General features: G+C 37.5%; 1 protein-coding gene across 1 annotated transcript in view; it reads right to left on the reverse strand.

Moving 5' to 3' along the window:
* BIRC6 (baculoviral IAP repeat containing 6) overlaps positions 1–12,970 on the reverse strand; it is a gene marked incomplete at its 5' end in the record, with an annotated part of 189,395 nt that overhangs the window by 24,067 nt on the left and 152,358 nt on the right. The window contains 1 exon segment of the mRNA XM_082481945.1: positions 349–559. Coding sequence (XP_082338071.1) covers positions 349–559 — 211 coding nt within the window.

Genomic DNA, 12,970 nt, shown 5'->3' on the forward strand with positions numbered 1-12,970 from the left:
TACAAAAAATTCACCTCACTGAAGAGGGAAAAAAAATTTAAAGATTTGAAGCTCCCAGATTCTTGACCAGCAATCCTCTTCCCGATCAGTGGGCAGTTACTGATGAAGAGAGAAGAGTAAGCAAACCTACCAGCTTCTTTGTGTCATACAAAAAAAATTCCTTGTAAATAGTACAGTAAAACAGAATATATACATATAAACAGGAATTTAGATCAAACAGATGGTATGTTCTTGCTCTGGACTGCAGCACCCATTCAGATAAATATACAGAACTGAATCTTCTCTATTCATAATACGTAAGTGCAAAATACAGTTTAAATGAAGGTTAGGGATGATAAAAGCGATTACCTCAGTCGGTTGGTATAGGTATCTACACAGGTCTTCATTTTAGCCAACAAAGTCCCGACAGAAGCTTGTGACTCCAACTGTTCTTCCTCCTCTTCACTATTTTCTCCCGACAGAGGAAGCAGTAATGGTACCATCGATGTGCAGGATGCAATAGCACGGAGTAATTCTAGCAGGGCTCGGTAAAGGGGAACGTGCCGGGCCATATCCAAAACTAAGAGAGAAAAACAGTTTACAAAAATTACTACAATTGAAGACGACCCTTCCACTCTTAGTACAGATGTTTTATATCAAAAAGCTAGATTGCAATAAGTTTTAAAATAGTAATGACATTTAATGATAAAATACAGTATTTTATAATAACAATTTATAAGTTATGTTTTAATGGACTTGTCCAGAAAAAAACGCGTAAGATACCTGGAAACAAACATTAGCAAAAGACACAAGAGGACAAAAGTGCTAACAAGGAACGGAACAGGATTATCACATGCTATATTCATTTCTGGTAGCTTAATATACAACCCTGGCTCAAGTCATATGCCAACAGTAATCGCAAACAAATATCTATGGAGGAAAAATTGTAGCCTATGGTGTGGCAGGGTAGCATTTGCTGATTCTAGTAGCATAAGCATTAATAAAGACAGACTTTCATATCACCCACTATTTATAGTTATCTTCTCCTTTGGGAAAATTTGTCTGCATTATTGCAGGAATATTTATGGTCATGAAATAAATGAAGTTATCTACTAATAAGTCTAGCTTGCTTCTTTTCATGGAGAAGGAATAATTTTAAAAACCATTACGCATTCTTTGGAGCATGCAAAGGCTCTGAAGAAGATGCAAATTTTATCTGCATGCATATGAACCACAAAACAGTAAAGATGAATAAGAATATATGTTAGGTAGGCAAAACTCACTTAGTGTTGCTCAGTGTGATGCATATGTATTACAGAAGTAACTGTGGGTACAATATAGATATAAGCTCCTCTGACTAGGGAAGACAGGCAGAGACACACAATTCTAATGGATTCTCTAGCACCACATTGTTTATTTTTCTTTTCCACTTGCTTGGACAAATATGTAATGGATGTCATTTCAACTGACTTTGTATCATTAACAGAAGTCCTGAAAATGTAGCTATACGCAGATACTTTAACACAGCTGCTTCCTCTGTCCTTAGGACATGCTATTTTTACCCTAACTGCAGAAAAAAATTGTTCTAGTTTGAAGTATTTACAAGTGACTGAGTTTATGATAAAATAAATATATGCTTTTTCCAGCAAAAAAACCCCAACAAACAGAAAGCCCCTGACAAGTCTTATTAGGAAAGAACAAAGCATAGAACTCTAATGTTTCGTTTAGCACATCTCACCCTCTAAGCTAAAGCATATCACAAACTTTCATCTCCCATCACCAAACCCTTAGCTCGATGGGACAGTATAAACAGCCAAGGAAAACTCAACAAGCAGGTTTATCCAGGTTTAAAGCCGGATTTATCTCTACCAAGAGTTCTTTGATCACCAGCTTGCATTCATATTTTGAAACTATTACAACGGCACAAACTCTTAACTGGGTGAAGTTCTGTTGTGTTGAACAGCAAGAAAATTTACTGAAACAGAGCATTAATCTGTCAGTTCTGGCATCATGGCTCTAAAAAAATCCTGTGTCAAAGTATTCCATATATTTAAAGCAACTTCCATTGAATTTAAACATTGGCATTAAGAAAGCCAGTTTCAATTATTCTTACATTTTATATATTTTTTTATATATATCCATTCCTTAGTCTCTAGGCAACAATGATTGCCTATAGAAAAAGCCTCACAATGTGTAAAATGGCCTCAAAATAAACAAGAATAGATCTGATGATGTGTGACTTAAAAAAAAAAGAGGAAAGAAAAGAAAAGAAAAAAGAAGTAGTGAGGGGGGACAGCAGGGCAAAAGAAAGGGAGACCATAAAACCCCATAGTGTAGCCCTTCCCAGAAACCACCTCCCACCTGTAGTGTTAAAGATCAAGCAGCTCCTCAATTTAATCAGTAGGTGTTTTATTATGAAGATAGTGAGTGGAGGAGAAATATGACTGACCTCTTAGACAACCACAGCATTTCATTTCTGGAAAGCTTTTATTTATTTATTTTAACCATGAAATATTCACGAAGCCAGAACGTATAATTTCAAATCCTTCAGTGCTTGCTTGCCCTCTGCTTTGCTAACTGCATAGTTAAATTCAAAATTACTGTCAGGAGGGAAACTGAACTGACATAACTTTAAAATGGGAATGTTTTCAAGAAAGATAGGAGAGAATTTCTGGTTTTAGCAGATTCAACTCACTCGCACTGCTTTGCAATTGTTCCCATGTGACACAAATAAAAAGCATTCACTTGGTTTCAATTTAAACAATCTTTTGGGGAACAACTACCAATTTCTTGTACCTTAATGCTAGACTCTTCTCAACTCAATTTCTTGATACCATTATGTGTCTTACAGTATTTTTGTCCAAGGCCTTTATTATATTTACTAAGGATTATGACCCATGCCAGAGTGTTTATCTGTCCAAAATGCCAGATTTATCCCCATCCCCAAATCCCAGTCTAAATCTTAAAAATGTTTCTCAAGACTGGATATCTGGATAAGTATCAGAAAAACTTGCTTTAAAGAACTCAAAATTGACAAATTACTGTTTGTTACCTTTATTTGGAGATTTATCTACTCATGCCTATTTTGCTTTCAGCTGAAAGAGAATGCCGAACTGACTACAGTATATGCTTTCTGCAGACACAGCTCTACTTTCTGTAAAAGGTTGAGAAGACTTGAGCATTTTTTTAATCTCTATATTTACATGTAATTTACGTGTAATGTTCCAAATAGGTTAACGGTCAATTTTAAGAAACTATGTTTAAGCCACTAGGATAACGAGACACTCCTTTGCAGAATAACCCCCTGGCCCAGATCTACTGTTTGCTGACCTGCCCATCTCCTCCTGGTACGGCCGGCTGCATCTACAGATGTCCTAACAGCACCCTTCTGGACTGACAGAAGCTTAGCAAGTCCAGCAGCGTACAAACTAGAGCCTCAATGTTCAGGCTGTACCACTCAGACTCCATCATCATCTTTACTGCTTTTAGCGTTGGCAGCTTGTTTAGTTAGTTGGGATTTATGAAAGATTTCTTCCCTTTAGATATCATTATGTATATATTTCAGTATTTCAGAAATAGAAATGATACAGCTTTGTAAAAAAATATTTAGAACCTGTAACAAAATCCTTTAAAGGAATTGAATTAAGGTAATAAAAACATGAAGAAAAATATAAAATACAAATCTGCAAATTAACAAATCATATTTCCATCAAATAGAAGCAACGGAACCTTTGGACTATCTTCCTCACATACAGGTATCGTACCAACTAAGACGCCAGCAATTTGGATTTTAAGCAAATACAAACTTCAATGAAGGACAAGTGTTAAAAGTAATCCACTGTTTTCTTCAAAGTATGCTATTCCTTGGGAACACAACCAACTTTTTTCTGCCTGACTGAACTCGGCAATACAGGTGTAGCTAACATTTTACTTGAATTAAATAAGGTAGCTTCTTGTGTAGGAAAGAAAATCCAACACATCACAAAATAAAAACAAATACTTTTGCTTATAGCAGAGCTATAATTTGAATAGCATTAGCACATCTTAAGTATGTCAGATTTTTTTTGTATGGGTACTTCAGTTGTATAAAAAGGTACTAACAACATTTGATTTATATGGACGTGCCCATAAGCACACCAAACTGCAAATACATAGCATTCCTAAGAAAATGAAAACGGGAGATCAAGATTCTTGGCTTTGTAAAAATGACAAATGGATATTTCATCCAGGATTCTCTGTTATTCCAAAGTCAAAAACATTATTAAATAATGACAAATAGCTTTTCCAAACAGGTCCATTTGGTGCTCTCAGATTCCCCCACTAAGTATGCCTGGATCGACCTGGCTCTTAGGTACATGCAAACTGTGGGGTCTTTCACATCTGTCCATTTTTGTGCTGTCAGTGCTTCCCGATTCTGCGGGGCAGTGAATTCCTGAGGAAGGTCCAACCCCCACTACCAGGAGCCAGTTCAGAATCTCCCCCTTGTTGACTCTCAAACAGAACTGCTGTCCGAGAGAGCCTGTCTGGACTTTTGCTAGGTTTCCCGAGCATTCTCTTCAAATGAATACTATATGCCACAACCTTACATCAAAAAAAGGGGTAAAGATTAAACTATTTTATTACTAGAGTCAGAGCAGGAATTTGTACACAGTTTTTATCCTGCTTCCTCGTCTGCCTTAATTAAACAGGGCTGGCAGGACAGGGCTGGCTGGTGACAACAGTGTTGTCTGAGGAAAGGCTCCAAAGCCAGTGCCTGGAACATGGCTTTTGCACTGCCTGACCCAGCCTGCTTCCCCTGCAAGCTTCCTGCGGGCTTCTCAACTTGCATTCAGCAAATACACATCACGGTCTCACCTTTTACCTACACCAGCATTCAACCAGTTCAAACACTGGTGCACGAAGCAGCTCACAAGCTAAAAACCGCTGCTGAACCTGGAGCAGAAGCGGTCAGCTGCAGGAGACCTGTAAACCAGCCCCTCGCTGGTGGCCAGGAGGCGGCTGTGACAGCCCAGGGCACGGGAGCAGGGCCGGGAGGTGACAGAGAGCAGCAGGGCAACACCACCACGGGGTGGGCGGCAAGGCGATGACAGCAGTGCTCTTGAATGTTGGAATCCCAGTGCATCTTTATTACCACCGTTGTTTTATTAATTGCAGGAATTATGAGCGGACACATCTGAAAACCAGGTTGATGTCTTGTTGTCCATGATAATTAGCAAGCAAGATCACTGTAGCCTTTCTGGACAATAGGCAGCACGCATATAAACTCACAATTCACACCAAAAAAGTGTCTCGCGTCTAAATTTATTCTGTTGCATTTATGAAAAGCAGAAATCTCAGCAAGGCCACTGCCATTTACTAAGATAGATAGGGATGGAAAACATCTGGAAAACATGGTTTAGTGGGGTAAGGTCTCATCCCTCCCTCCCATTTCTTTGGGTAAAAAAGGTCAAGTTTTACTGGAATCATTACAATTCAGTTAGCCTCCCACATTATTTGCAATTTAGAAAGACACTGAAGGCTAAAGAGGTAAAAAATAGACATTTCATAAAACCAGATCTCCCTTATATGCTAATAACAAGCAGTTCTGATTGAGGCGGGGGGGGGGGAAGAGGAATCTGACTGAAGTTATTTTAAGAAGTCTTGACTTTCAGAAACTGCTGAGCATCCTGTATTTTGAAAATGGCAGTCTTTCACAAATGCCTAAAGTTCACCTACTTATTCCTGGGAAACAACTAATTAACATTCAAAGACTGTGTGTGTGATTTCAAAATATTTCAGTTGCTTTCCACACATCTATATTTATCAGCAATATAGATCTATTTCTTACAAAGGCCTGAGACTACCCATATGCAATTACAACCTTAATATAATGAAAAAGCATAGGAGGGCAGGTAGTTTCATAGGATCAAGGTATCAGTTGAAATTGCATATATATCTGTAACATGATAATGGCTCAACTGAGTCTAATACGCCTTTGCTTTCTTTTAATATTATACAACATTCAAACAAAGAATAGCCAGACCTAATGGCCCATTAAATAGATAGTACTGAACAGCAATAAATTTTTTTTACAATTCATTTAACATCCTCAGTACAACTTAACTAGCTATGAATAAGATTATAAAGCTTATTTCCATTGCGAAGGATATATAAAACATATCACAAAGAATATGCACATTTATTTTAAAAATAAAGGCAATTATTCCTACAGCATATCCATTATACCCAAAAAACTTCACACTTTACAGGAGATTAAAGAAAAAAATAGAGAAGAATAATTCCTAAGAAACTGATGAAAAAATTGTATCTAATGTGAAGGCCTTCCTACTGCGGGTCTCACTGTGACCAAACTCCTACCCCAAACAGCTTACAAACTGTATAAAATAAAACACGAGAGACACTTGAGGAAAAAACCCATGTATACTATTACCTGCTTCTGTACTACAAGAAAAGCCGTACATAGATGCTCTCAAGCTACCTCTTTTACATAATTTCTCATTTACTAGACACGCTTCAGTTCAGGACTTCTTGAATTTCAGTTATTTTAGAGGCCCACAAAAGTATGACTTTTTCAAACTAGAATTTCTTTTTACTTTTGACCAATAACATGACTGACTTTCTGCCTTTGTTGAAAGAAAGGTGTGCTGGCACCCGCAGCAGAAGGCACTACTGGAAACTCTTTTCCGAATTACAGCCATTTTGTTTGTGTTCTCAAAGAGATCTGCCACTGCAAGTGTGAGAGGGATGGTCACGAATGGACAATTAAAAGGAAATAACTGAAAAGAGAAAGCCATTGTGGAGAGATGCATATCTAAAACCAGAAAATGTAAATTTAAACCAAAATATCTTTGCAAATGGCGACAAGTATGGCATACATTTAACAGATCAGAAGAGGGGGAAAACAGGTTAAAACTTGAAATGAACAAATTGATCTCTATAGTCAAAGATGAAGTTGAATTCTAATTTTATAATTATGCTCTCATCCTCCATTCCAAGAGGCCTCTTTCTTGCATGGGGTAGAGTTTCCAGTGACCCAAGAGACTCCTTCAAGTCTCATTTCTTGTTTTGTTTTGGGTTTGGATCTATTTTTCTCCTGCTTCAATGAGATTTTATATCTTCCCGGAAACATGACTGGTTGTATTTTGTTAAGCATTTGTCCAGAAGTATCCATCTAATCCTGCCTATTTTAAGTAACATGAAAGAAAACCACTGACAGTTATGTAGATCAGCTATATTGTAAAACTGTTCTGTTCACATGTTCAAATGTGTTCAAATGCTCAAAATTTAGTGCATCCAAAGCTCCCCTGCAAACAACCCAAGAAACCTTTGGATTCCAAGGCACCTATTTTTTCTTTTATAGTAATAAAGGACATTGGTCTCATCAATTTAAGCAGCTAGAAGTAAAATAAGACATTCTTGTTACTATGCTACTTACTAAAAAGTTGAAGTCCAATCTTCAGATCATGACTGGAGTACCGTACACACCTGCCACTACATTTTTTCTTTTTTCTTTCATTTTACTTTTTAAAATCTCCAAATAATTTAAAAATGTATCTTAAAGTTCTGTCAATTTTACAACATTTCTAAAACACGCTTAGTAATTACTGTGGACATATTTTTGATGCCTCAGTATGTTATTCACAAACCTAAACCCCATAGCCATGATTAAATTAAAGACTTCAGGATCTCATTACCATATTAAAGACTCTCAGTAGCTACAAACGCTGCCATTCAAAAAAGCCACACAAAGGAAACACTCATTTTGTATTTTTAATTAAAACCTTCAGACACAGTCTTGTGGCCACAGATACTGCCAAGCAAGAGTGAGACACACTGTCTTCCCCATAGGGCCACACATCCTTTTCCTAAGTATTTTAAAACTGGAGCCGTTCCTCAGTCCCCTTTTACCGCATCTTTGCAAACATATGATCTATGAATGCAGTCCACGCTGCAGGCAATAGTGTCAGTTCCAAATACGTCATGCTCTACTGCCTCTTGATTTTCTGTTTCAGAATCAACCCAGGGCAAGCCTCTTTTATAATAGGCCTAATTAACACCCTGTGTTCTGCTCCGTATTGATAGAAAAAAAGATTGCCTACAGAGTATTTAAAAATCAGATCTTTTTAAGAAAACTTTAGCCTTTGGATAAAAATAAAACAAATGCTTTCTAAACATTGGCATCTTGTAATCATTTAATTAGCTTGATTTTTTCTTCACTTTTCTTTATAGGAATAACACAAGCGTTTTCACAGTACCATTCTGAGTATCAGAAAAATGGCATCAGAAAAGACTGGTCCCCTCACATAATGAAGCGGGAGAAGGAGGAGTTAAGCCCCCTTACAGGTCATGAGTTACAAATCCTGTGTCAGAGCAGTAAAACAATGCAAGAAGGGTGGGCCTCTGAATTCAGCATGTACAGTGTCAGGCTCCAAGTTGAATACTATTACTGTTCAGATACAGCCTTAAGATTTTGCTCTTCAGATGTCAGCACTGAGTCCATTAGCAGCCAAAAAAGAAAAAAAAAAAAATCAGATCAAATGTTAGAAAAGGTGAAGATAAATTAGAAATTACTTAATGAGACTGCATTCAATCATTAGTACCACTTAATTACCATGCGCGTTCTTCCTCCTTCTCAAAGAGACAGGACAGAAATGGAAAAGGGATGAGAGAAAGGCAACTGAACAACCCAAGGTACGGAATGAGCTGCTGCACTATCTAAAATGAAATAAACTAAGACTTTGCAGCCTCAGTGACTAATGAAGTGTATGATCAAGGGTTTGTTTTTTTTTTTAAAAAGTTACGAGCGGTAAAAAAAGTGTATAGAATTGCACTGATCGATACACTCAAAGGACTAGGCGCACCATCAGAAGAAATATTGCCACTTGTAAAAGAACGTACACTACAGAACATATCACTGTTGAGCTTTGGAAAAGCTTAGCACTAAATGCTGGGGCAGTAAATACTGTCACAGGTTCAAAAGTAATTTTGTAAATTCATGTAAGAATACGCCATCAGGGGCTAATAAATGAGGAGACAACAGCCCTGTCCATATACCAACAATACCAGGACAGCATCTGTATGTCAGCCCCATTCCTATATTCTCCCATCTGTTATTGTCTACTGTTGGTGACAAAGTAATGGGTAACAACCCTGGTCTGTCTTGGCCTTGCTATTCTTACAAGTGTCCTCTAGGAAACTTGGGAAAAAATAACAGTATAACTGCAATATAAAAAGTAAACTGCGTATTTTAATTATAGAAGCAAAATGCCTTGCTCAAGTTAATTGGTCAGCCATCTGGAGTTAGTGTAGTAACGTGGCTGAAGGGAGCAGCCCATTGCTCTTTACTATTTCTGGTTTGCTTATTTTTTAAAAAACATGTGATTTTGGTGGATTTAAGTATTTTCAGGAAAGTTTTGTTTACAAGTAAAGTTGAACAACACTTAAAAACTTGTCACAAATGTATACATGAATCCAGAAAAAACCTTTGCCAGAAATAGCACGAGGCATTAATTCATCAGGCCGGTGTGTACAGTTGAGTAAACAGACACAATTTCCTGTATTTTGAAAGGACATGAAAAAGAAACCCAAACAATATAAAAGACAAAAACCAAACTGAGCTTTTAAAGCATGAGAGACAACTAAAACCACATGTGATGCCCAGTTTTGGAGATACTACTATTTCTATGCCACACTCCAGTCCCCGATAATGGAATCCATTACAGAGATCACACTCTGCCATTAAATAGTGCTACAAATAATCTTGGAAAAGTGGTCAGGTAATGAAGGGATGCTTCTTGGAGGCTACAGAGTCACCTAACAGAGGGGCGGTGGGGAATACATCATCAAGTAAGAATAATTAATGAAAACTCCAAATGCAAAATTCTATATTCATTGGGTTAGTTGGTTTGTTTGAAAAAAATGGCTCAGTAGGCATCGGTGTAGAAAGGATGTGAGCAGATTAGTGCAGAGGAAGTTCATACCGTCATGGGATCCAACCCCACTGCAACTTGTAAGAATCTCTCCTCTGAAAGTTCGCTGGTTTTACCCAACATCAGTTTTTTAAAACCAATAAAACATGAAGAAACGCAATCAAAGCATAAAGCTATAACCAAATCATGCTTGTATCCAAATCTAGAAAACAAGTGTAAGGAAGCATCAATGTAAAGCTACAGGATTGCTCTATATTATCCAATAAATACATAATGATATAAAGAAAAGCATAGACAAAAGAAAGATATTAAAAAAGATATGAAGAAAAATATATATAAAGGCATTCAGAGACTGCGTAAGAATAAAGGTTTTTTGCCTGGTCAGGGGATGAACAAAACCTCATTATTAATACAACCCTTTACTATGGCATTTAGTAAGCTAAAAAGGACAAATAATTTCTATTTGAGGTAGATGTAATGAAATAAATCTAGTATTAAAGGTAAGATAAAAGTGTCAAATTAATCTTCCACTTAGCCAAGAAAATAAGAAAAATATTCTCTGCAGAGAAAAAAATACAGGATTTAAATGCTCTGCAGACAAAACCTTTCTTGAAAAAGTAAAAATAAAACCAAAACAAATGCCTACCACTTCATGTTAATTGTCTCAACTGCAGGCACTCCACAGAGATGAAAGGAAAGGTATTACTACTCTAAGAACACGAAGCAGGATTTTTAAGGAAGTTAATCTGGCTTTCATCATCCCTGCACTGGAGGAGGGAATAGTGATTTCACTATTTTTGGCAGAGGAGTGGGCAAGCAGCCATCCTGAAACGGTCCTCAGTCTGAGTGTTACCTCTTCCAGCCCGTAAAACAATCACCAGTATTTTAGAGTAAGATGGGAATTGAATATAAGATGGAAACCTGCCATTTCATTGCATGTGCAGCAGAAATCAACGTGGAAATTGAAAATTAGGGTTTTTTTAAAACCATTACTTCAGCAGATGGAAAAAGGCCAAGACTCAGGTCTTCTGTTCCTGCTGTCAGACTGTCAGCAGAGGATACCAACGTTGTTAGTGGAACGAAAGGACGTGCAGTTCCTGTACTTTATGGCAAACTTTCCAGATGTGTGAGCACACCTACAAGATTGGGGTGAGCACTGGAACAGGTTGCCCAGAGAAGTTGTGGATCTCCCATCCCTTGAGGTGTTCAAGGCCAGGCTGGATGGGGCTTTGAGCAACCTGGTCTAGTGGGAGGTGTCCCTGCCAACAGCAGGGGCGTTCAAACTAGATGATCTTTAAGGTCCCTTCCAACCTAAACCATTCTATGATTCTATAATTATCAAGTCCTCAGGGGACAGAAAGGAGAATACTTAAGAATCTCATTCTGCCTTAAATATCTAATTATTTTGCTTGGCCAAGATGGCAGAGCCCCTGTGCATATGCAAAACAGAACCTTTATCACTTTAGGGTATTTTCTAGAGAATAGTTGGTTGTTTAAATACCAAGATGGGCTTTTGGTAAACACGCAAAGTGCAAGCTGAGGAGAAAAACTGAAGCCTAATAGCCTCCCTGAGTCTAAGTTCAATGAAAGGTAACCCCTTGCACTCACTGCGTATTGAAAGTGCCTTCGAGTGTCAATAGCTATGTGGAAAATTTATCAACCAGAATTGTGGAATAGGAGAATCTGCATCTCCTGTGCAACCACATGCAAATTCCTGTATCACTTCTTAAAATGGATCATCCTCCATTATGTCAGAGCATAAAAACAAAGACAAACTCAAAAGAAAAGAAAATATTCTTTTGCTTATGAGTGGTACTATCTTGAAGTTGTCTTCTAGAGAGGACAAGAAGTTATAAATACTAATAAAAAAGCTACAGTTCATGTGTTGGAATAATCTACCATAAATGAACTCTTTCTAGACTAACTCCTTCAGCCACAGAGATCCATTTCCTTTCACTTGTACTCCATAATACGACTACCCTCAGAGTACAGTAAGGAAATACTATGAATGGTAAGTGTCTGCATATGAGTATGGGAAACACCAGACAAATTTACAACGTTTGGTTTTCAGAAACAGGAGAGAAAACAAGAACGCAAAAGAAATAAATGATAAGTGAGAGAGTTACTGCCCAGAATAAAGAAAACCTACTACTTAACCAAACAAACGAGACTTTCAACTGCTGACAACGAAAGCCAGCCCTCACCATAATGTTCCAGGAAGTTCCTCTTCAAATGCGTGCTGAGCTACACATCTCAGCTGACAAAACTCTCCCCTGAAAGTACAGTGAGCTCTTTCTTACATGAAGTAAAAGTATCTAAAACTAACCCTGGCAATCTGCTCTGTACATGATCAGGAAGAAAGGAATTGCTAGTTTGTTTGGTCAAGAAATTTTTAGCAGCTTATCTAATTGTGCTGCCACTGATTGACAAAGCCACTAGTACAGAAAAATAAAAAAAAAAGAAAATGCAGTACTTAAGGTCCTTTCAGGAGTCTCTTGTGTGTACCAATAAAACATTTGTGCCCCATTAGCGGTTACTCTGTCTTTAGCAACAAGGACTAGGGAGCTCCAGAGTTAAAAAAAAAAAAAAAAAAAAAAAAAAGGAAAGAAGCAGATTGTACATTTCTGCTATATAATATGGAACCACAGGATATCTAGTATGGTGTCACATTCTCCTCTGATGTCATAGTCTGTTCTCAAAAAGGACTGAGTCTGTTGGTAATGAGAAGCATTATTTTAAAAATGAATTCTTGATGCCTCCAGTAAAAGCTGTGAATGTTTGCAGCACGTGGTGCTGCATAGCAATCTATTCCAGACACCCAGCACTCATATTCCCATACATGATTACCAGCTCTAAATGAAACCATTTGAGATGTACTGTCTGACTACAGTGAAATAGGAAAAAAATGGGAGGCCCAGTAATATTTACTCTGAAAATTTTGAAAGATGCAATGTGGTATTTCAAATTTTAAAAGGCCTGCTGAATGTCTTTACCAATTGCCTTCAGAGGGAAAACCAGTCTAGTACTTACAGATTCCCAATCTTGTCCTACAAGCAGGGATA

Source organism: Vanellus vanellus, assembly GCF_965231255.1.
Source record: "Vanellus vanellus genome assembly, chromosome: 3".
In the NCBI taxonomy this organism is placed as follows: Eukaryota; Metazoa; Chordata; class Aves; order Charadriiformes; family Charadriidae; genus Vanellus; species Vanellus vanellus.